The sequence below is a fragment of the Ambystoma mexicanum genome, chromosome 1p, assembly GCF_040938575.1.
Source record: "Ambystoma mexicanum isolate Mex_15411 chromosome 1p, UKY_AmexF1_1, whole genome shotgun sequence".
Lineage (NCBI taxonomy): Eukaryota > Metazoa > Chordata > Amphibia > Caudata > Ambystomatidae > Ambystoma > Ambystoma mexicanum.
This window is the reverse complement of record NC_090921.1, coordinates 771,880,821-771,907,048: the sequence shown is the minus strand read 5'-3', so window position 1 is coordinate 771,907,048 and position 26,228 is coordinate 771,880,821. Positions and strand designations below refer to the sequence as shown.

At 44.6% G+C, this 26,228-nt stretch overlaps 1 protein-coding gene across 1 annotated transcript in view; it reads right to left on the bottom strand.

Moving 5' to 3' along the window:
- The window catches only part of NPR1 (natriuretic peptide receptor 1), a 1,222,629-nt gene that overhangs the window by 118,197 nt on the left and 1,078,204 nt on the right, over window positions 1-26,228 (bottom strand). The window contains exons 11-13 of the mRNA XM_069651231.1: window positions 20,938-21,042; window positions 13,606-13,677; window positions 7,688-7,847 (exon numbers count right to left, since the gene is read on the bottom strand). Of these exons, the coding sequence (XP_069507332.1) occupies window positions 7,688-7,847; window positions 13,606-13,677; window positions 20,938-21,042 (337 nt within the window). The remainder of the gene's footprint in view (window positions 1-7,687; window positions 7,848-13,605; window positions 13,678-20,937; window positions 21,043-26,228) is intronic.

The following is a 26,228-nucleotide window of genomic DNA, read 5'->3' as shown; positions in this document are numbered from 1 at the left end:
TTATTTGCATCACTCAGCCAACGTATGCACTGCATTGTACTTTTCAGTTAGAGTTTAATAGGCATTCAGAAGTGGTGAGATTGCACTGGAGTGCCTTGGGCAAAACTGTTTTGAGAACTTGTCTTCACTAGCAGTGAATCTATTGACAAATTGAAACATAGTAATTAATATATGTGGTTTACCCATTTGTAAACACTTGCATATCAGTTTATGATTTATTTTCAGAAATCAGAAATTAGCACTTCTTTTCACCCGAGCTCCACCACTAACTTGTGTGCCGGACCCCTAAACGCTTACCTTGTTTTTTTTGGACATGTGGCAGCAAGGCTATAGAGTTCTGGGTTTGTTATCTGCCAACTTTAGGAGGTCACTGGAGGTCAAACCTCTGTCAATGGCAGAAGCAGGCCTCAGCAAAGCCACTGTATAGAAATGAAAGGGGCCCTGCAGGCAAAAGGATCCTGAGACCTTTGCAGCCTTGAGGGTTTTTGGGTTCTTTGCAGGAACGGGTTCAGCTGATAGCTCTGCAATAGGCAGAGCCCAGTGGTGCCGAGTACGTGGGTGCTCTGGGGCCCAGCTCGACCGCCCCCCAGGAAAGGCAATGGAGGTCATTATGACCCAGGTGCAAAGGTATACCGGGCACCGGTAATGACACCGGTGCCGGTAATCCCTTTGCGCCCTATTCCGAAGTCCCTTTGCGGGTCCTTCCTTAACGCCTGGTTTTAGCAGGCGTTAAGGACAGGACCCGCAAAGGGACTTCACAGCTAATAACGGTCCCGTAATTTACGGTACCGTTATTAGCACCCTCCCCATTCCCATTGAGCCCTATGGGGCTCAAATGGGAATGGGGATTGACATTTTAAATGGGGACTTACCGGTCCCGCAAAGGTCGGACTAGACCGGTAAGTCCCCATTGAACCAGGGCGGACACGGTACCGGTAATGGTGCTAGTCATGGCGCTATTAGCGCCATGACTAGCACCAACCTCGGAATGAGGCCCAATGTGTGAAATTCCCTATACTTGCAATTAGACGTTTTTTGTTTGCCACTGCCTATTTCCCCATGCGAGCTGCCGGCCACCCTCTTGGGAAAACCAAAAGCCGGCTCCCCTGGAAGACCTCCCACCCCCTTTACCTACTCGGTGCTAACACGTAGTTGCACCATGCGCTGCCTCCTGCTGCTCCAGCTTTCCAGCGCGTGCCCCGGTCACACCAGCAATGCAGCCTGAGTACGATGATCGAGCCGATGCTCATCACACCTCTCACCTGAGTGACCGAGGCCTCTCCTCCTTGGATATCCACCAACACATGGAGCCCTGGCATGTCCTGACTGTGCCACATCATGTTTCTACTCGCCAGATGCGTAAGACACTTCTGGGTCACACTGCAGTTGGATATTATTATTTTTTCTTTTTTTTCTTTTATTGTTCGCTTGTTAGGCGCTTATACAGCAAGTACATACTGTTTCAAAGCTCCCACAGGGCTAGGGAGGGAACAAGGGAGTGATACATATTGAATACGCAACAGAGGAGGGGAAAGGAAAAAGGACAAACCTATTATGTCTTGTGTGTATTCAGAATGTGCAAGTGCAGCAAGGAAGAGGGCAGAGGGGGTAGGTGCTGGAGTGTCCGTGCTCGTGAGAGAGCAACAGATGAAGTGCATGGTGTGGTAAGTGCTACATGGCCTGGAGCCGTGTTGGGTGTAAGTGCTAGCCTCCAAGGTGTAGGGAGTGCCAAGGCAAGTGCTGAGAGTAGACAGAAGCTGGGGCGATTGGGTGTAGGAGGTCAAGGGCCCCGAGGATGCATAAGGGCCCAGGTCACCAATCACAGCAACTGTGAGATTAGAAGATGAGAGAAGAAAAGTCTTGAGGAGCTTCCGGAATTTAAGGAAGTCCTGCTCAAGGCGCAGAGGGAGGGGGAGGCTGTTCCATAGTAGGGAGCCAGCTGAGGAAATAGATCAACCTCCTTCCCTCTCTTTAGCCTAGCACTTTACACACCAAGAGTTGGTGCCAGTGGAACGTAGAGGTCTGGAAGGAGAGTATTTAGTGAGATAAAGTTGAAAATAGTGAGGTGCCCAGACAGTCTTGTGGATGATGCAGAGACTCTGTGCAGCAACCGGGAGCCAATGAAGACTTTTTAGGGCAGGAGAGATGCGGTCCCTGGGCTTAAGACCAAGGATAAGTCTTGCTGCCCTATTCTGGATTAGCTGGAGAGGTTGCAGAGTGGAAGAAGATAGATACAGGAGGAGGCTATTGCAATAGTCAAGCCTAGAGAGAATCAGGGCTCGGGTAACGTTGAGCCTCTGGGGAAAATGAGAAAAGGGAGAATGCCTTTGAGAAAGAATAGCTGAAAGTGGGACTTCTTAACAATGTCCTGAGTGTGAGGGAGGAAGGAGAGAGAGGAGTTGAAGATGACTCCGAGGTTTCTGGCTTCCGAAGTAGGAGCAGGGGGAGAGCCCATGGAGGAAGGCCACAGTGAAGGGAAGAAAGAGGGTGCAGGGGTCCCGATGGGAAGGATCTCAGTTTTACAGGCATTGAGGCAGAGATCGTTGGATGTGCACCAGAACTAGATAGCAGATATGCAGTCAGGGATGATGGAAGGTGCAAGGGCATCAGCAGGAAGTTTGAGAAAGAGTTGCGTGTCGTCTGCATAACACTGGAAGTTGGGGAAAAAGGAGGAGATGAGGTGTGCCAGCAGAGCAAGGTAGATGTCTCTCCCCTATAACTGTCTTGTGAGCCTTGTGCTGTGGATGCTTGTAGAATGCCTGACTGTGGAATGTTCTGAGAGTGTTGGAGTGTGAGTGTTCTCTGGAAGGCAGTTGGAAGTGGGCTGGTGGACTGAATGGGCGCTGGTGGATGTCTCCTATGTATTTGTATACCTGAAGATCCTACTGTACTTACCTGCTTGTATCTAAGTAAAGAGGACACCTACCCCAGCCTGGCTTACCTGTGTCATCACTAAGGACCCTCTTAACAGATATCTTTGGCCCAGGCCTCTTCCTAAGATGCTGCCCGGCTTATAGTGCAGCAGGTGCTGCCTTCCCGGGTGACACCGATCTCAGTCCTGGGCTGCCAGGCTCACAGAGCGCAGACCTGTCTTGGCCCATACTGCTCCATGAGCACCTCATGGCCCAGGGTGCCACCAAGCGAACAGACCACAGGAATGAAGCACTGCCTTCCCACCGTCTCAGCTTAGTCTTCAACCGTTCACCCCTACAATCATTTATTCTTTCAATTTTCAACATTGCTCTACGGACTGTACCAGCTCTCACAGTCACCAGGGGTGACCAGCTATTATTGTCTCAGCCCTAACATTGTGAAACACCACTTGCGGATGGTACAGCCTATTGCCAATGCAGCAGAAAGGAAGTAAGACACATTACAGCAAAACTCATTTTAAATAAACAGAATTCCAAATAATCCATGGTGTGTGTATTGTTGTTTTCCCAAGTTTCAACTAAAGATAAACTCTGTAACACTCTAGCAAACAACTTCAACCTAGCCCAGAACGCCACCAACTGGATCAAATCATTCTTGGCAGATAGGACCTCCAGAGTATCCATCGGCAAAGAATCAGCAGATCCGGTGCCTGTCCCTGCAGGTGTGCCGCAAGGCTCCTGCCTATCCTCCACTCTGTATAATGCCTATACCAAGCTTTTATTCGCAGCTTTGGATGCCATGGGTGTCATCTACACTAACTTCGCCGATGACACCCAAATCCTCATTCCTCTCTCAGGCAATCAAGAACAAGACTCTCTCCTGGTTAACCAAATCTACTCACTCATTCAAAACTGGATGGCTAATAATAGCCTTTGTCTCAACGACGACAAAACCGAGCTCCTCATACTAGGCTCCTCCAGCAAAATCAATACCCTTGAGCCCGCTTTCAAATCATTCACCATCGATGGCACCATAATCCCTGTTCTTAAACAAGTCAAGACCCTTGGCGTCTACTTAGATGCAACACTATCCATGTCTAAACAAGTAAACACATTAGCCTCATCCACCTCCTACACATCCAAACTCATCTCCCTTAGCCGCAAATTCCTCTCAGCCAATAACTGCGTTACTCTAGCCAGAGCACTCCTACTGTCTAAGCTAGACTATTGTAATATCCTCTTCCTTGGCACCTCCAAAGCCAACATAGCCAAACTTCAACTCATGCAGAACAAAGCCCTCAGAGCAGCACTAGGCATCAAAAAATCTGAACATATCTCTAACACCAGAAGAGACCACCACTGGCTCCCCATCCAAGCTAGAATTCTATTTAAAACCCTGAGCATCACCCACAAATGCAGGGCTAACAAAGCACCCAAATACCTCAACAACACAGTCATGAACAAGCCCCAGACTAGACTCCTCAGGTCCAATAAAAACGCATACCTTGAAACCCCCAGATACAAAAGAGAGAAAGCAGAGGGTAGTAGCTTCAAAACACTGGCCCCCAGACATTGGAACGCTCTACCCACCCACATTATGAACGAAACTTCCTTCCCAAAATTCAAAAGCTTTTTGAAGACTTGGCTTTTCAACAAGTACTAACTGAACCAGAGCACTAATCCACTCCAATTAACTGTACATATCTGACTATTTTGTATATTGCTGTATAATTATCTGACTATTTTGTATATTGTTGTATATTATTGACTGTTATTCCTCTGTACTTCATACCCCCGGGTCTGGGCGTATAACAAATGTAATAAAAAAAAATAATAAAATAAAATAAAGGACTGTACCCCATCCTAGGCAGGTTGAAACTGGGCGTTACATCAAGTCACGTGTGGGGGCAAACACCCTGACACAAGAAGGAGCTCAGACATTTTCACTAGTGGGAGCTTCTACCCTGTATCCAGAGGGAGCTGAGACCCTGTAACCTTTTAAGAATTGGGGACATGTCATTAAAAGGAGCAGAAATCCCCCCTCTAACCAGAAGGAATTGAGACAATGTCAACAGTAGGAGCTGTGACGAAGTTCCCTTCCTGACCATGGGAATCCACAAGGTGGTGGTCCCCGGGCATGGGTGCTACCCATGCTAGTAGATGGTGGTGCTGGACGAGGTATGCAGGGATTCCTAGACCTCCCCACTAAATCACCACACTAAGGTAGAGGACAGTCATCGAGAGATAACCACTTCCTCAACTCTACTGATGGGCAGAGCCCTGTGGAGGTTAGTCACAAGGAAACCCCCATTCCAAGCCTTCCCCACATCCTTACCAATAACCCAGACAAGGAGAAAGGGTGGCCAGACAATGAACAAGGGTGGCCCAAGGTTACTAGAGGGAATCATTGCCCTAATAGAATAGCTCCCAAAGAGCCAACTAACTCCCTTAGGCAGACCCAAACATCTGGCACTAGAGGGGAAGCCTCTCATGAGACAGAATAAGTCTTGTCTCAATTGACAGTGCCCAGTGAGTGAGAAAATATTTTTTTTATGCACAGCTACGCACAATATTTAAGAAGACGGCACAAGTATTGCAGTTACAAATGTCGTGCAGAAAAGAGTGGGTGATTTAGACAAAGTAAAGCCTACCCTCGGGATCATTCAGAGTTCACCACATTGGCTAACAAGAGAGTTCATAGTGTAGGTCAACATCAGGTTAGGTGCAGTTAATAGTAGTGAGGAGTGGCAGAGTTTTACAGGGGCACAGTAATGGCTGTGCTCCCCGCCCGTACCACCTTACCTGTGGCGTAGCTGTAAGGTGTTCAGTCTTGTGTCCATGATCGAAAAGGGGCAAACAGGGTATGGGAGCTGCCCTGGGGGAGCTGTCCTTTGCCTGGGCCCTTTGGCTGGCTGCCCGGGCAAGGAGACCCTGGGGCGTGGTGTTAAGGCTGCTTCCTGGACTCCATTGGGCCAATCTGTGAAGAGGAGGGTGGGAGTGGGGTGGGGAATGAGCTGGGAAAGGAAAGGAATGGTGGAGATGGTAGGGGAGGCATACAATGGTGCCTGGAGCAGCAAGGGCAGCGAGTCTGACTGCTTACCCTCTGAAGAGCTCAACAGAGCTGCTGGGCCTGATGAGTTCAGCTCAGGGAGTGCGCAAGGTGGAGAGAGCGGCTCCTGAGCAGCGTGGTGTTAAGGCTGCTTCTTGAACTCCATTGGGCCAATCCGTGAAGAGGTGGGCGGGAGTGGGGCAGGGAGAGGGCTGGAAAAGGAACGGTGGAGGGGCAGGAGAGGCAAACAATGGCGCACAGAGCGGTAAGGGCACAGAGCCTGGCTGCTTATCCTCTGAAGAGCTCAATGGAGCTGCTGGGCCTGATGAGTTCAGCACAGGGAGCGTGCAAGGTGGGAGGACATAATAGGCAGTGCAATATTGCTAATGTAGCCATAGAGAGGCCCGGAAGTATCCTGGGGACCAGGATCTCAGAACAGGGAGGTGGTTCTGCATTGTAAATCATATCAGGCCCCTTTCTTGTACCTCAAGGGAGTACGCTACTGCTGGAGAAGCTTGTCTATTGCCTGGCCTTGTTAGAGGACACTTGCAATCTCACCCAAGTCTTTGAGACCACCAGCTGGACGAGAGTTTACACGACGGAATGCCCAGACCTAGATACTCAGGTGACCAGGGTTTAAGACCCCCGGCAACCTCAAGACAAACCCTGGGTTATCACATGGACTGACCTACAGAGATTGAAGGCCTTTTCCTATAGAACTGTTCTAAGAAACATTTGCTTTGCTTCAAGAACCCAGACACTTCCTGTTTGGTTGCTTTGTCACTGGAAGAAAATCATTTGTACAGCAATGTAACCTGTTGTTGGCCTTGTGTGTGTATCCTACCATGCTACTCTGTCCCAGAGCTGATACTATGTCACCAATGGAAGAGGAGACTGCCCCACTCCCCCTCAGTGACAGCTAAGCAGTTGTCACTGAAGGGAGTTCAAAACCCACTACCAGCTGGCACCATTCCTGTGCCCAGGAGTTAAGACCATTTTATGAAGAGGATTAGGGCCATTTGCTGGGGGATCAATATGTGCAATGGCCCACATACAACCAGGAACATAGAACTCAAGCCTCACTCCAAAAGAGAACACTGTCACATGAAGAACAATACCCACCATTCCCGCCCACATAGGGCACATATGTCCCACATTCCAAGATGAAGCACACACCACCCACCCCCACCGGCCACATTTGCCACATTTGCAAAAACATACACACAGAAACTACCCAGAGTACTCACTGAACAGAGCTCACAGAGGTCTACCTACATCCAGCACCACACATACCAATCCAGACAGAGCATACACCCCAAAGCATGCCACACACCTCGAACACACTGCACACATCATTTCTCACACACAACTCCATTCATACACTGTATACACACCATTTCTCACACATAACTCCACTAAACACACATACTCACAATAAGGGCATGCAATCCAACACGCTCCTCAAACACTACATACAACACTTTGCATACACTCTCCCAACAGAGTATACACACAAAGCTATACACTCTATCACACCCAGCTATATACAGAAAAGCACACACACTACTCCATCCTAAACCCAGTATAATTCACAGAACCACAGGACACAGTAACAGCTCTATTCACAGAGCAGATGCGACACTTCCCATACAGTGGGCACATACACCACAAACATATAATCCACTCCAAACATAGCACACACACTCTCCACCATTGCCACCCACAGAAATAAACACATAACAAAGGAGCAGCACATGAGTCTTACTGGCATAGAAGGCATGTGAGTCTTCAAGGTCTAGAGTGCTGCGGAAGCTGGCCAGGCCGTAGTCGGTTATTTTCAGTACGAAGCGACCATCTACCACACAGTTGGAGGATTTCAGGTTTCCATGGGAAACAATAACACTGTTGTGCAGGAAAAGCATCCCCTGAAAGACACACAATAAATAAGATGCTGACGTGCTCTGGGACCTTAGACATGTTGCTAAAAAAAGGCTTGCATGAGAAACAAGAAGGCAGAAGATATCTGTGATCTGATTCTTTAGGAGGATTGGGCGAGAGTTTACATGACGCAATCAGTTTGAGGACTGGTCCTTCATCTTAAGAAGCATAAGACACGAGACAAGATAGCGGAGTGGCCTTAAGTCCAGAACCAAAGATACCCCTGGGATTGGCCATTACATGAATGCAATAAATAAATTAAATAAATAAATAAAGGATTGGATGAAACACAAGATAACTGAATCCATCTGACATCTGAGGTCTGCTCCTGAGAAGGGTTTCAATGAGAGAAAAGATGGGTGCAGCATTCTAAGGTCTAAAGCATTACCCAGAGGACGGATTGGATGCCCTTGCCGTCTAGCTAGCATAACAAGAATCCTCGTGGTGGAAGCCACCATCAAACCTCAGAAGAGGGTCCACATGTGCAACAAGTTAATTATGTGTGAGATGAACCCATCCCATGGGAGGAGCTATCAAAATATATATAGACAGCTATATCTGCCCATTGGAAACGCCTAGATCCTAAGGTGTGCATAAATGGACCATTCGGTTGCATTAGTGCGTTTATCCACTGGCGCATTGGGCTGTTCAGGTGCTGAAGCAATAGTGACAAGGGCAACGTCAAGCCAAAGAAGGGGAAGGACCAAGTCTCAAGCATTTTAAGGCAGTTCACATGACCTCATCAGATACATAGGTATATGTCTGTGTGGAAGAGTCTGGTATATATGCTCACTTATGAGATTCACTGTGGCACCAGTCTCTATCAAAAGCTCTGTCTGCCACTCGTTAATGTGCATGAGCAGCACAGGACTGTGTTCCGTGGCCTGTTTGTTGCCTAATGTGTATAGGTATCCTTTCTGCCATTGTTCTCCTTCTGAGGAGCTCACTTCTGTTCCGGATGGTGACTGTTCAACTAAATATCGCACATGGTGTCTTGACTGTGTCTCTGGACGAGACTTGGTATCTTGTCCGATCTCCCGCTTGCTTGTCCTCTCTCCAATCTCTTCCAGGTTTTTCATCCCCTGACTCATGCTCCCGCAGCGGCCCCGGCAGGCAGACTGGTAGTCTGGTGGTCCGGAAACAAGGGTGCTGGTGAGCTTACCGGCACCCTTGTTTCTGGTCCGCCACACTTGTAATGAGGCACAGAGTGTTTTAATTTGATGCGTAGCCTCATCACAAAGGCATCCATAGTCTCACCTTTTTGTTGATTGGTGGTATGAAACACTTGTCTCTCATAGTCCATATTAGTATGTGGTGTGAAGTACGTGGCCAGAGCAGTCTTTAGGCCTTGAATAGTATCTATGGAGTCAGCTGGCAGTTCATCGATAATGTCCCTAGTGGCTGGGCCTGCCGCCAGCTTCAACAGGCACTGTTGTCTGTTGTCCTCCATGGGCCCCATAGCACCCACATAAAGATCAAAATCCCTGATCCACCTGGCCCACCGGGTGCCTATGTTGCTGGTGTGACCGCAAACACCTGAGGCAACTGCAGTGCTAGGGATTCCTGTACCCTCTGTTGTACTTGCACCTGCGGTGGGAGAGCGGTGGTGGCAGGAATGTCCTGATCAGACATGGTAAAGGAGAGGAATACACCTTGGGTAGATGTCACAGGGCTGAATAGTCAAATTGTAAGCAATATATTTGGTGCTTTTGTGAAAGAAACGAGAGATATGCAGGCATCAATGTAGTTGGGCCATCTGTAGAGCAGTATGCAGTGCCACCGGGCCAGCCAGCCGGTTTGTCAAACAGTTTCTTGTCCCACACTCCCACCTGAAAGATCAGGGAGCCTATGCACCCTCCACGAAGGCGGCCGTCTGGTAGGCACGCACAGCTGGTCTATTATGTACAAACTTGCCTCCTGTACCTGGAATCACTGCCGCAGCCCTGGGCTCTCACTTAGTTGAACACACTCCGGGCTCATTCATGGATTGCATGCCTGTGACGTGCAGGCCGCCTTTGTCACCGCTGCGGCCAGGCGTGCAGAAAATGAGCAGCGACCCGACACGGGCCGCCGCGAACCTCCACAGCGCAGCCTGCCCCCTTCGCCGCCAATATTGAGTCCTCAGGGGTTACCCGGGACTGAAGGACACAACGCAGCGTCTTCCCAATAAAGACGCAGACTCCGAGGAACAGGACACAACTCCTTGATTCACTTTCCACCAATCAACTAACTTGTTCCCTGTGTTTCCGCTTCTTCACTTCCCACTCTGCTCCCTAGGTCCCGCCCGTGACTACATTTCCCAGCCTTCCCCGATGTTACAAAATCTACTCCTAAAATTACCCACTTTGTCGGCAAACATTTTCCAAAAAAGCACCCTAGGCTACACTTCACACCGTAGCTCGGGTAAAGTAACACATTGCGATTCGCATACACCAAACACTTCTCTTTCATTGAAGTGTACAAGAAATGTGTACTGAATTATATAGAAAATTGATGGATATGCCATACAGATTTTTTAAGCATATTGTAACAATCTAAATGTTGATTGCGTGTCCATAAATGTTATTATATGCATCAAGTTCCTGTGTTAGATTTGTTGGGTGTAAAAGTGTCATGCTATCTATGAAGAAGTTGACTTTCTCCAGTGTATGTGTTTGAATGTAGTTCTATATTTGTTCAGTATCCTGTGAGCTTGCTGTTTCTATTCCATGTCTTCATCTAGGGATGAGATGCATAAGGAACTGCCTATGCAACCATCAAAAAGCAGAATGGAATTTTAGCAGTGAAGAAATGTATCTGCATCTACCCCCTTGACAGGCTCTGGTGCCTTTGGTTGAGCATGCTACAGCTGATAACCCTAATATTGTCTGCCTCTGACCTCACATGCAGCCAGCGCATGGAAACATACCAAAAACACATTTCAGAATGGATTTTGATGAATTCAAGTGTCAGCATTTTGTATGCTCATGCATTTCAGGGGATAACGTTGCTTGTGGATAAGATCATCCTGTAGCTTCTTAGCGGGATAATGTGTGATATTAGGGAGGTACTGGGTCCATTTACTGGGCAGGCTTATCACAGCATTTCATTTTGCAGCCAGTCATACACTGCAAGTCATTCACACACAATAACTTCATAGGTAAAAATAAAGTATACATTTATGGATTTTTTTAGTTATGAATCAATATGTAAGGGCAATCAGCCCTTTTTCAAAAGAGTGTACGCTGTCACAATATTTAGTCAACAAATTGTTCATAAGACAAAAATCAGACCATACCTAAAATGTATCAAAAACGATATAAACAAATACAGAAACAAAAATCATTTATTGCCAAAAAATCACACAAGTATGCTCAGGGAGGAGGCACAATCAGCTGATGGCACTAGTACGCCCAGTCACAAGGACCAGGCAGGCCATCAAAGCAGTCACAAAACAGGCATGTGGATGCAGGGGCTGGAGGGATCACCAGCATGGTTGCACATCAAAAGGAAGAAAGAACGGATACGAAAGAAACATGGGCAGGGCTCAAGTCGAGGGTACACCCACTTCTTTCAGAGGGCGGACACCGCCTCCCTGGTTGTGCTAGAGGCCATGTGTACAATGAGAAACACGGACTGTCTTTTTTGATCTTCCAAATTGACACCGTCTAGGGCTCGACATGGGCCTCATTACAAGTTCGGCAGTAGCCTTGCTGGTAAAACCGGCAGGCTGCCGCCAAACGTGTGCATTTTTCCGGCGCCCAGGAATGGGCAATTACTGGGGTATTACAACCCCGTCAGATCCGGTTATTGCCCATTCCCGGGCACTGGAAAAAAATGCTCCCCATTGCCAGTAGGGCTCAATGGGAATGGGGAGGTCGGATGCACCGGCACCATTCGTGAATGGTGCCGGTGCATCCGACATGCTCTGCTCGCGGTACCGGTCCGCCCGTCAGATCAGACCTGGTGGGCAAAAAGGGACCCGCAAGCAGAACTCGTAGTTTGCCGGTCCACCAACAACGGTAATTAGGCCCACCGTCTTTTTTGATCTTATGAATCGCAGTCTCCAGGTTCGCAGATCGAGCACGTCACCACTGCACCAGATAAGCTGATGCAAAGTAGCAACCAACTAAATATGAAATGTCACATTTCGGGACTGCATGTTCCAGGGAAAACATTGTTAGTGATTCTGGGAGTTTACAACATGCAAACCTTTTAAACGTTTCAAAAACACTATTCGAAGAAAATATCACCTCTTGGTTTTTTGTGTGTGTTGATTTTATGAAAGGCAAATGCCATTCGTCCTGTGCAATTTCTATGGTTATGCAAAGCCAATTGAATGAAATGTGCACATTTCAACTTGATATGCTCATTTCTGTATTAATGAGTGCCCACACTTTTTTCTTTAGGACTTGACCCCTGAATACGGGGATGTTCCAAGCAACAGCTATGAAAAGGTCAGACACAGTGTTCCCCTGGAAAGTGAGCGAGGCTTAGGCCAGGCATAATAGCGAGCAGGCGTGCGACGCACAGAACGTTACACAAAAGAAAAAAGGGGCATAAAGGTAGGCTGAGGAGATGGGAGGAGAAGGTGCGTGCTTCCACAGGGCCAGCGCGAGAGGCGAGAACCCAAAGGTGGTGCTAAGGAGAGGCCCTGCGTCACAAGATGCCACAAAGTGAACACTCAAAGATAAGATTATGCCCACTTCTGTTCGAGACGGAAACGGAATTTGTCAGAAGGTCCAGACTGATCTGCTCAGTTCTTGCAGTTGCTCGCTCTTCCCAGACGGGCGCCAGGGGAGTTGCTAGGTCTGGATGTCGGAACTGTCGGGACTGGGGGCTAGCTAGTCTTTTGGCTGTAGCTCCTGAGATTCTATCCGGGGCTACAACCAAAAGATCAGGGGCTATAGCCCCCTTAGCCCTCCCTTAGCAATGCCCCTGACGGGCGCTATATGGTCTCCAGCTTCACTGTTGCATACTTGCAGCTAATGGCCCCTTATTTCCAGGGCTCACATCTAAAAATAAAATGGTGGGAATCTGACATACGCAATGGGAAGTGACATCACACTAAGTGAACATATCCTAAAATGAAATATACACATTTCATTAGGCTTGGCTGTCCTAGTTGAAGAAAGTGCACAGGAGAAATAAGCGCGTTTGTATTTAATAAGCTAAGAAATAAAATGTTATTATAAAATTTCTGGCTCAGTATAAAAGCCTTATCTAACCTATACCTAACAGTCTGTAACAAAACATTTCCTCTATAGCAGAATGTCAATATGAGCCATTTACAGGTTTCTGGCGAGAGTGTCTTGTGGTTTTGTGGTGGAGTGTCCGGTACAGCTAAGCGAGCAGTGTTCGAATCCCGGCCACAGCTCTTTAAGTGGTAACAGTAAATTATTGCTATTTTTTTAATTACTCCAAAACACATTGGGGGTGGGGGCTAGGGTGAGTCCGTCTGGAAGGATGGTGGAACCGGGAGAGCGCAGGGGCACTGAACACTTTTCCAATAGTGATTTCTTTAATCATACAGGCCATCTCCCAGTTTCTCTATGTGTGACCTGGGAGGAGGCCTGCACACCCTAATTAGGTCCCCGTTAACAATGCCAAAACGATTGGCTTTGCCAATGCTTTGGATGAAATGTATTTGCTATTCTTTTGTGTCCGCCACAGTTGACCTTCTGTCGGGTCTACCTTTGTGTGTCAGTCGGGCGATCACTCTTTTTCTCCACCTCTTTCCTTAAACTCATTTGCACAGAGACTTACCTTGATGATGTCATTTATCAGTGAGTATCTGAACATCCAGTCCAAGGTGATGCTTTCGTTCTCCAGAATGTCCTGAAAATTGAGGGAAAAAGAGGAGCACCGAAAGTTAGGACTATACATGTCAGCGTGCACACGTGTCTGCCATTAGGGAGCTAGCAGGGAGGGAGAGTGTGAGTCTTGTGGGCTCTCGCCGCGTAGCAAAGGTACTCAGCGCAAAGCATCCGGCCCAATCTGGTGAAGCTGTAAAATCACATAGTAAGACAATAGACAAATCACAAGGCATGCAACAGGGCACTCACACTGGAAATAGTAACAGCTAGCTTGCACAGGGTTGGGAGGGAGGAAATGCAATCTACTGCTTTAATTTAGGGGAGGTGCTGCCCCATAATCTGCTGAGGGGTTCATAGGATATTAAATGGGCTCAGTCAGGCACTTGGAGGCTGGGACAAGTGCCATCACCTTACTTGGGTTGGCACTGCTAAACAGGCTTTGTTTTTTGTATGGGTGGCAGACCTGATTTGCAACTTTTTACAGAGATAGGGTCTGTCTCAGCCCGGTGCCAATGCCTGACACGTTGGTGGCTAAGACAGCATGACAAGGCCTAAGACCACACTAGCTCTGACATCTTTCTTCGGGGCAACAGGCTATGCAGCCTTTTCCAGAGGATCTTAAAGGAAAGGGTTTGTGTGCTTTGCATCGGGCAAACAGGAGGTCTCCATAGCATTGCTGTAGACCCTCAATGATTTTGAGCAGAGGTGTAAAGCAGGTTGATGTCACAAACTATGAACACATGCACTTCACGGAAGAAAACATACATGCAAACCCTCAATGACACTCCACGGTGCCAACCTGAGTACTATTTACACTACAGAAAATCAATGTCTGGGTATTGGGTGCTTTATACCTGCTATACCTTGGGGTTGGTCTTAGGAGAATTGCTTTGCCCAGAGATCCAATAGGGTGTATTATTTTCCTATTGGGCATGAGAGAGGCAACTCATTTTGGAATTTCAACTACCTTTCTTTGGGCCCCCTTTCTGTGCCTGCAGTAGGATTACATACACACAGACTTCCAACACTTTTGCAGTCAGCCTGGTCTGTGAAATGTATGTAGTGCAGACAGAGTTGCAGCTTCTGGATAGCCCATATAATAGTCAAATACTCCTTTTGGATCATTGCATAACTTAGTCCCCTAAATAGGGCTTTAGCTGCTGATGTACAGGCTGTTTCCACATGCTGGGCTAAGGACTTACACAGCATTCATCTTGGTGCCGTTTTCTGTGTTTATCCTTTTCTATCATGGTTAATAAGTTGCATACGCTCTCTTCCTGTCACATAGTGGGTGCAGAGTATTGGAGCTGCAGATGCGAGGGTGACAATGACAATGCTTCATATCTCTTGTGCTCTCCATGGTTGCTGTTGGACTCCTCGCCAGTTTTTCCTTGGCCTTTGGTTTCCAAAAAAACAGCAATATTCCATTCTGTTGGTTCTGTTTTTTTACCTTTTACCCTCTTCTCATCATAAGAAACCCAGTCCAGCCAGAAATGTGTTTCTCTATCTTTGACTTTTAGAACAGGCACTTTGGTTCTGGGTAGGGGTTGTCATTTTCTCTGGATTAAAATTGAGAATGTATCGTCATATGCACTTTTAAACATTGGCACTGTTATTTCCCCGTAGAATGAACCAATTGCAGGAGTCACCATCTATGGTTCAGAGTCTAACAACAGAGGTCAAGAAATTTAAAAACTGAAACTAAACTTTGAATTGACTATTGCTACTTTATTAGTGTTGTCTTAGATCATTTCATTTGTCTGTGTCATCAATGCAGAGTTAAGTGGGGAAACCAAGCAAAGTAAATGCATTTGTGAACTGTTACTTAATACTGTTTATTTTCTAGTTTTTGATTCTGACTGACCTATTGATGATAGATAACCTGAATGGTTCGGGTCTATCTTACGATATGCTCTTGCGAACATATGCTAACACCTCTTGAATAATTAGTCATTCTTTTTGGCTATGTCTTGCTAGATGTTTAATTTAAACTGTTAGAAATCACTTGGTGAAGACGATCTGTGTGACTTGCAGGAGGGAGAAATAGATAGTCTTTTGTACATCAATAGGTTTAGGCAGTCTGTGGCACAGACAACGTTAATAGAGAGAACACAATTTACCTTCTGCCGAGTAAAGTGAATGAGGAAAGATAGGATGAGTTGGCATGATGTTTCAAGGACAAATTAAGTGGATATTAAAATATATTTTCAAGTTCTTGAACAGAGAAAGGAAAGAGGGAAAGGAAATATTCCTAAAATGTTGGTCTCTCCTTAAGTGAAACAATTGAAGAAGCCAAATCCGCTGTCCGTATTGCCCAAACATAGCGATTTGGGTTAACCGATAGAGATTGTTTCAGTCCATGGTCCACATTCTGAGGAAGGTATCATTTCTTGAGGACTTGAGTTATATCCCTAATGTGGTAGCAATGGGCATCTTGCTATGGATTGTACAGTTCTTCTGGTTAAGTTGTTAGGAAACAAGATAACCCACCACATGTTGGAAAGGTGTGGCTGGTGATGATAATGATGTCCCTCGGTTGGGTAATTGGGCTAAGTGTGCCAATTCTCTTTGAGTCGGGCGTGGTCATTTTAAAGATACTGCTCTTTGTTGTTTGGACAGTTCCATGAAGCCTCTACATTTTTTGATTGTGGAGCCTCTGGTATGTAAACGGATCAAACTTGGGGTATGCAGGAATCGATTCCAGCAGTTTTGAAGGCATAGCTGGATATGGTCAATGAAATAGTTCTCCAGATAAGGGTGTGAGGAGTATTTTTGGTTTACCATAAACACATTTCATCTATGGGTGTGATCGTTTCTCCCAATTTTCTTTTGATCTTTGGGGTTCTTTGGTTCGAGTGACGTAACCCCAATTTAACAATGGGTGATGTGTTCGGTTATTATGTGGTCTTCTATTTGTGAGGGCAATTGTTTGGCTAGTGCTGCATGTTGGGTTTTGTTAAGAACCCTTTGGGACAGTTAGTAACTGCTAATGCTTTACTAGCTGCACTTGGTATCATGAGTTTTGGTCTGCATTTCAGAAAGTAGATGTCTGCAAAATCTGAAGAGTGTGACTTTGAGAAGGAGAGGGGGGAATATTTGGGCAACATAGTTTCTTCTTTCGGGTTTTCTATGATTGTAAAGAAGTGTTGACAGTCTAGGAGTGACCATCTCCACCTCTTAAGGAAGCCCAGTTTATTTAAAGGTTTTCCTATTTTATCGACATTTAATTCCTAATTAATTTATGTCACCTTCTGAGATCACTCATCTTTTGAAAAAAGAAACATTTAGTTCGAGTTTTTCACTGGGATAATCTAACTGAGAAGGGCTTTCAGTTTCTTCAGTAGGAGTTTGCTTCCAGTCCAGTGCTGTGGACCCCCGAAACCATTTATTGCTGAGACCAATGCCCCTTGATAGGGTCATTGGAGCCGTTTTGTTGCCGGTTCAGAAAGTCGATTTATCGGAACATCCCCTGGTGGGAGAAATCACAATTTTTTTGACTAATGAATGAAGCCTTTTTTATAGGATGTGTGAGAATTCCTTGCATCACAACTTTTACTGCAAAATGCGGCATAAGCTCCTCCCTCACCCATCCACCACCCCTCCTTTCTATATGGCTAACCCCAACCCACCATCGACATATTTGCAGTCAAAATTGTACAAAATGTGGTAAAATGTTATTAGATGAATTGGGATATAATAAAAGTATCTGATTCCTTTTAATGGTGGCATCTGTTATTGGAATCAGGTGTCCCTTTTGTGATTTGGGCACAATAGCAACCGTAAAGTGTTACATCAAGAGCAATGTTGGAAATGTGCGCATGGGCTTTTTCGTTTGCCCAATATGATTTTAGAATAGCTTATTTTGTGGTCCGCAGCAATGTTCAAGCAGGTTCCAGTAGCTGAAACAGGTGATTTCATCTCAGATTCAGCTGCTCCAGAACAGGTTTAGCAGGCTTTTTTACTTCATCAGGAATAAGGTGGCTTTAGACTTGGACACTGGATCTTGTCTGAGTGTCCACTTCTGTACAATTAAGCAAGAAGGGCGGGTTGTATTATCTGGGACACACCTTGTTTGTGTGAATGGATGTTCCTATCAAAGACAGGTAAGGATGTTAAGACCCTTGGTGCGACCTGTACCATTTAATTGCTCTGAGATTTACTCTGGAATTGCGAATTTCCAACATATGTGCGCAGCAGGTGTTCACAGTGGGTTAAAGTTCCTAACATGGAATATTTGACACCTTTTGAAACGTTGCCTTCTACACTTGAATTGGTCTGTTTGTCCTTCGGCCTTGTTGAGTTAATCTGTCTCAGTTGTCTACCACAGAATATCATTTCTGATTGATGTTTTCAGGATGTTTCCATGTCTTGGGGGTTGTCTGTTAGGCTTCAGGCATGAAACTGTCCATTATCACGGGTTATCATACGCAAACGTATGGCTGGGCAGAGAGGGCAAACCAAATACTTGAAAAATGCTTGGGTTGCTTTATTAACGCAGCCACTGAAAAAGACTCTTCCTCCCATGGGAGAATCCGAATAACACTGTGCTGTAAACTCTGCTACAGTGGTTTCACCTTTCTTTTGACTGTATTTCATGCAGCCTTTCTGGATGTGTTTCCAGCTTAACACAATGTACTGTCATGCTTGGGTGTCGTGACCAGTAGACCTCCTGGTAGCGTTGAGACCAGCAGGGTGCTTGCAGGGGTTGGGACCAGCATGTTGCGTAGAGCATTGGGTCTAGTATCTCATCCAAAGACATCAGCGGTTAGTATTGCATTCTTCTACGTTCCATATTTGTGAAGTGGCCTGTCGAGCCTTAGATTGTTCCTGGTATAGAAGTATTTTTGTTCAAGATGTCTGGCAGATTAAGAAGTTATGTTCTGGGGTGGCTGAAATATTGGATGCTGTTGGTGTGTTACTGTTACATCATTTGAGAATTATTGCAAAAAATCCACCTGCTGTCATTGGCTGGCGTCTTGCACAAACGGGTCACGTCAAGGGATGGCGGTGTGTCCTAACTCCCCTGCTCCTCCATGTTGTTGCCTGTTCGTCAGCAGCAGATTCCAGATCTGCTTACCTTAAACCTCTTCCTGAACTTGATCTTTTTTTTTAATGTTGTTTGGACTTTTTCCTCCTTTTTGAGACCCTTTCACGTGCTTATTCTGTTCCTGGCTTTTTAATATCAGATCCCGCAGAGTGGCTTTTGGAAAGAGCAGTCCTTATCTTCAGACACATTGGAAAGGACACGACAGGAGCATCCAGATACTGACAAGTAGCAACTTACAATTATTTTATATGTTAATTAGAAGAGACTTGCATCTTGGCTCCGGAGATCCTTCTTGAAACAAAGGAAGCCATGGAAAGAAGTGTGGATGCTTCTAGAAGTTGCTAGTGAACACATTCGAGTCTAGGTGATAGCATTCAGTTATCTTCATGATTCCTTTCTACAACTAATGTTAGATGCCAGATATTATGCGACTTTTGCTATTGAGTTTATTAATACTCGTGTCGATCTTAAACTTTGGTGAATCAAGAGTTCATGCACTTCTGTGCCACCTCCTTCTGGGCCTGAAGTTTTGGAATTTTGCTGTGCTCAGATTGGTCAGGGTCATTTGACATGTTTGGTTTATTGGAAAGACTAACCCGGATGGTTTGTGATCGGTCTGGGGAATGTACATCTTGTACTCACTCTCACCAGTTAATCTCTCTTTTTTATTTCTCAGTTTTCAGATAAACCAGGAACTGCGGTGTCAGCGTGTGAATTTGGACCAGTGTGGTGACACAGAGTCTGGTCCTGCATAGGAGGTCCCATGCCCGGATGGATGTGCGCATGTATGTATATATGGAAGGGCTCCAGCACCATGCCGCAAATATAGTGTTGATTTGCATTTGTAGTGTTGCATGTTTATTGGGCCTTGTACACAGTTTGTGCATTGCTATAGTAATAGAAAGAGGAAATGTGGTAACTCACCCTCAAGATGTCTGCCAACTTTATTTTTTAACACTGTTCTAATGAGGCTGACTTTCTGCTATTTGCTGAGAGTATCCATTCTACTATAGTTGGTAACGTTTGTACACCTTCTTCCTGTTACCTGGCCAGTTATAGGTGTGTGAGGAGTAGTGATTGGATGGTGTGTCTGCCCCACCCCCCTCACCCCGCACACACGCTTTTCTGCTCTCCATGCCTGCTCCTGGACTCATAGCCAGTTAGATTCCATCGAAGCTCCTGGGTTTTAGCCTCTGACTTGTTCTACAGAAGATATCTGCGGTTGGGAAACTCCTCTCAAGATTAAAAGGTAGAACATATTGAGACCATCTGGACGATGGCAGTTTAAAAGGCTGTCTGACAAGCCAATCCCACAATGAACACGATGCTAGTTGCTGCACTCTGTGCCTTCAGTTTTGACACAACTATGAAGCCAGCAGTCGTCAAGTACCAGTGGCTGCTCGCCACACACCTCCTTTAGTCAGGGGGTGCACTGCTTGCCTTGCTGGCTGCATCCATCAATGCAGACCATGCCCGGGGGCTTTGACCTCCTACATTGTTAGGCAGGAGGACAGAAGCTGCATCTTTCAACCATGGGCTATTACAGCTCGGTTTCTCTGGTCTCATCCCTACTGACCTGCATAGCTACCTCCATGACAGCTATGCATGGACCACCAGTGGAATGCACACAGCTACTAAATGTGGACCCGGCTGAGAGTTAAATGACCACCTGTGAACAACATGTGAAATTTCTGGCACCTAAACAGACTATTATGGGTGTCAGATTACACTACTACAGAGAGGCTCACCCTATTGCAGGAAAAGGTTTCTATTTCCGGTAAGCCAGCATCATTCGGTGTCCCAGCCTTTTGAGATTGACTGATGCAATTATTCCCTAACGCAGCATCACAAAATTGGCGACCAAAATTCACTTTCCTTTCACTAGAAATCACGTACCCAAACCTCCCTTGAGATACTAGCTATTGTAGGAGAAGGGCTGGATGACTGGCGGAAGGTTAGCAGAAGGGGCACCCATATAACTGACTCCCCATCTGATAATCGCCTGAGTGCATGATATTCCTTCACTGGGTCCAGAGGTAGGACAGTCCTCCCTTTCTTATTCAGCTGCTAACCACCTGAGTCCTGTGCAGCTTTACCATCTTGGCTGCCTCAGCCACCATTAGTCACCCGCCTCTATTAGCCACACACCGAATTCTATGATTGTGCATTGCACCAACAGCTCAAGAAGGCCCCCAAACATTGACTCACACTCCTTCTGCCTCAGTCACATCTTACCTGCAAACTTCCCCTGGGACAGTACTCAGTCAGGATACATATGTTGGGGGGATCGGTGCATGCTCCCACAAAGCGTGTCAGGTGTTCATTCTGCACATCGCGCATCTACAAATACAGAACATACACAGGTGAATTGGTGTGGTTGGTGCGACTGATGCTTTTCAATTGGAATCCTCCCCGCCTAAAATGCGAACTACACAGATGTCCATTTCTGGTTTGGCTTAGATACACTCATTGCCTCAATTGTACTGCTGCTCTACATAAGAACGACATTGACATTGCTATAACTTTTTGATAATCAAAATGAAAAAAGGACTGCATGCCCAAATGTAAACGAGCGGGTTCTCTTTTGTGTCTTGCTAGTGCGCTCCGGGCATCCTGCTGACATGACCTGTCTCAAGCCTACTAAATAGGTGAGAACGGTTTACTGCACTGTCCTGAGGCACTAAGGCAGCTACCTCCACAGGAAACCTTAGCTCTCATTTTAAAACCTAGGAATGCTCTGTATAAACGAAATCATTGCCCTGAAACAAAATGCAAATGGCGACCGGGTCCATCGCTTGATGCAGCTAGAAATCATTGGGTGAGCATGCAAATAATTCCTTGTCTGAAGTTTTGCGCACACAACCCTCTGGGTGCCCAACTCCTTTTACTTCGTTTTGAAAAAATGGTACATTCGGTATTTATGCCTTTATTACGTTGCGAGCTTTGGCTGGTTACATTAAGTACGATACTCCAAATCCGGAGTGGATCCTGTTTCATTAAAATTGCACAAGCCCGAAAGGAGACATACAATACTTCTTGAAAATGGTCATCACTGGGAATAGATCGAGACAGCTTTTGATTTATCGGGAAATTAATTAAATGTTTTTTTTTTCAAGATCTGTTTTTAGTGCCTTCCAGAGAGTTCTATGGAGAGCAAAGTAAACATTCTTAAAAGCAAAGCCAATCAGTGGTATTGGATGAACAACTGGCTGTTAATTTAAAATCGACCCAGGCTACAATAATACAATGCCCATCTGACTAATTATGACTCTATAGAAAAATATATTCGATTTTTCATTGACAAAACTCTAAGAGGAATTCTTTTATAACATTTAGAATATGCTAGAAACCCTTGAGAGCATGGCCTCCAGAACAGAGATGACAGGGATGCATGTGAAACCGAGAATGAGATGGGAACATTCAAACATTATTTATTTACCATCCTGCAACTATTTCAGAAAGGATTGTCTTGTTTGGGAAATGTATTCATGACGTGTACTTTTTATCGTCAGAACCTTTCTGGGTGCATTGTGTGAGGGGCCAGCAAACTGGGTTGACCCTTGCTCTGTTTCGATTGTATCTCTATACACAACTCAGATTTAACTTGTTATTGCTGTTATGTTGTATAATTCTTAAGAATTATGAATTAGAGTGACAACGTTTGTACTGAAATTGATTTTAAAATATTTACTTTCATTAATTTTGCTAACAGAAATAAGGAATATGTGTAAGGTTTAATGATACCCAAATTTAAAAAAAGAAATCAGTATCATTGATTTTTTTCAGATAAAACCGTAAATTCGTGTTTCTATGATGAATTGCTACTGATCCACAGTTTCCCACTAATATAGTTTTGGAGCCCTGGAGAGGTTAGTCACACAGCTATGATTGCATGATTGTATCCTTTTGATGACTTGTGCATTCACACATGTACATTTCACCACCGTTCTTCCTGGGTCTGTCCCTCTGCATAAAAGAGGTTTTGGAGTCTACAGACCAAATGTTCTGTTTCCACATTTTCCTACACAGAGGTAAGAGTGATATTTGTTCAATTATCTTTCAATAATCATTCTGTTTATAATAATATGCAGCCTTAAGTAACACTACTGATTAGTTTCTTTTTACACATGCATATCAGGAGGCTAACTCAGTGGCAACATGCTCGCCTTCGAAGTAAGATGAGGGTCCGCGCTTAGAAACCTCTGGGTATTTAAGCGCGTTATAAATATGCAACTAAGACAACAACAAAAAATTCTGTAACAGCGCCTCGATGCCCCCGGGCTGTCTGAGTGCTTTAAAAATGCAAATAAATAAATATCTCCTTCGGTCTTCTACCCAGCTCACCCTCAATAGTGTACCCCTGAAGAAGTTCTCACATGTACATGGGAACTGAAACATGTTGGAATTATAGCATAGACTGTAATTTACTGTATCAAAAAGGAATCATTTTGATTGCCCAGAATGTTTTTATTTGTGAAGTGTTTGTTTTTGTCACTTTCAATGTAAATTGGTTTTATTTTTTGCTCCAACATCAGGACAACATTGGTATGTAAAAGTCGTCTGTGTTGTTTTTTTTGGCTGGTCTCTGATCTATCAAAATAATAAACAATATTGAGAAACAACAAAAGGAGCACACACAAAATCTATCATTCAAGGAATCAAATGGAGGTTGTTTTTTCTAATGAAATGGGGTGTTTAAATTTAGGTTGGTTGGGACCATATATGTCCATTGCTTTATTCCTACCTTGATTGGCAACGGTATGTATAAAAATCAGGCTCTCACTCTTTTGTTATAGAGAATATTAAGGCACCAACACTCAGTGCAAATGAAGTAATTCCCTGATATAGGCAAAGTCCATCACATTGCTAATTTAACCCTAACTCACACAACAGTACTCTTTCAGAAGAATCACATTTAAAGCAAGTGTTATGGAGTAGTGGTGTAGTATGATAAACTGTCACATTTTCAGTGTGATTGACTTTGTTTGTACTAGGGAAATAGTGCATGTGGAATGAGTGCCACTACCTTAACATTGGCATTTACAACCTTTGTAGACTTTACCTTTTTATAGGTAGTACTCTTAATTATTTATTTCAAGAAAACTTACATTTTTCCACAAATGTCCTGTTTTTTATATTGTGTTTCATTGTCTGTACGTATGCACACATAAATAAATATAAATATATACATTTTATATATTTATAGTGCATGTGTCTGCATATAAATGTATACTGTGTCTGGATGGTCAAGGAGGGGCCCCTTCATTATGAGGGATTAATGTTGCGTGCACCATACTGATGACTGGAGGGGGTGCAGGGAACTGAGAATGAGTGCTACTTTTGTTCAGAACTGATACATATTAGCTTGAATGCGTACACAAAGGTAAGGTATTAAATCAACCATATGTAAAAACATGTATCCACATTAATATAAATGCATGTGGAATTCATGAATCTCCATATAAGTGGCTATTCACAATGAATCAGAACTCAGTGGTTAGGGCTTTCTTGCAAAATGCACTTTGACTTCTAAACAGTTTTTTCACACGGTAGAGGACAGGTCAATGAGTAATCTCAACCTTTGCGGTCAGCAGCTGCAGATATAGCCTTGAGTTTTATGGTCTCATAAGTCTTGTAGATAGTAGATATAATCTCCTGCTGTTTACGAGTGTGACCCAACGAGTTTTGTTATTTATTCTGGTCAGTAGTAAAACACGTGGCAAGCTAAGTGCCTAAAGCTATTTAGGAGTTTTGTATCATTCAATAAAATGGGAGCCTTGGAGATTGGAATGTTTGATGGGAACAGTGACCTGGGAAATGCATCATGAATGAAGGGAAATCATTCAACCAGCCTCCTCATATTGCGGGAAATATCCATACGAGGACCATGTGTAATAATGTTTAAAGTTAAAGGTCTTACGCCTGTTATTGCTAGCAATTAATTATGTTTTCAATACAAATGTTTAACAATATACTGACGTCAGGAACTATTACAACGAATCCCAAGAAGACGCGTGTTTTGAATATGATCTGAAGATAATAATGAAGATAAGACTGACCAATGATAATGGTGGAATTGGGGACAGATGTGATTTGTTTGAAGAAGATTTGTCCAATCATATTTGGGGGTGGGTATTAATAAAAGTATCTGGGAGCGTTTTAAATTGTTGCAAAAAGTATATGAACTGCCAACTGATGTTGTATTGTTGAGACGTGGGTTAGTTTGTTCCTGCAACACCATATAACTGCTCCCCAGAGCTTTTTTACAATAAACTTGTTTTACGTACAACCGTTAACTAGCTTCTTAAGTGGTGGGCCTGTCGTGGGTTAAGGTGATTAAAGGTCCACCCTTACAATTGCCTACTCTGCACATGTGATCCCTGTTAATGCTCATCCAGATGGTTAGGTATGTGAGTAGTGCGTGTATTACATACTTGATGTATACACATATGCTGTATTCTGTCTAGTTGTGCAGATGTGTGGCACATGCTTATATATGCATATTCAGTGCTTAGTGTGTATTTTCTGCTTGTGATCTGTGCTTGCGTTCATACCAATTGTCAGGTATGTGAATATTTTATGTTATTAGTGTTGCCTACATGCATTTTGAGTGTGATTCCATATTGTGTTTGCCATATTCTGTGTGTGTGTCTCTCATGCATATGCTTGCTTCAAACATATTGTATATGCATTTAGAATGGGTAACCAGTCAATTTATCGAAAACATTACAGAGTGGTACATTTCAGAGTGGACCAAAATACCGAAAAATACAGAAAACATTAAATAAATATATAAATGGTAGTAGTGTAAAGGGGTTAAAGTGGGTCTGGATTGGGTTGGGGTGGTGGTATATGGGTAAATTAACAGCGGACTGGGGGGGGGGGCAAATGTCCACAATGAGATGTACCACTCTGCAATGTCTGTTGGTAAAAATCACATATTACCTTAAATGTTGTGGGTACATGTATATGTTACATACACTTGGATGGTGTGCCCTATGTTTTGTCAAATGTGTTTCATTTTGTTGTAAGCATGGATGTGTGCATTCATATTCTGGGCATATCAGCTGTACTTACGTGAATTCCAATATCGATATATGTGTGTATTGTGCATTGAGTCTGGATATGCATTTTATCTGTGTATTGTCTGTGCATAATTCCTATGTATATTTGGATCACATATGTGAGCTGTATAATGTTTGGCTAGACAGAGAGGACAAACCAAATACTACAACAACGTTTGAGTTGCTTTATTAATCCATCTCCTGCAGTCAGGCCCAAGGGAGGAAACGCTGCCACCACAAGTACAACAAATGGCACGCTGCAGAAAAGCGGGTCTTGAGGAAATGTATTAGAGATATCAAACATTCAAATAACCATAAATATGTCAAATTGAAAAAATATAAGAGACTTAAACAGAGCTATAGAAATGTCTGTAAATCACGAACCGCATTTTTACTACAACATCATGCAGGGTCCATGCTACACATCCTTTTAAAAAAGGATGTGGGAGCATTTTGGGCTCT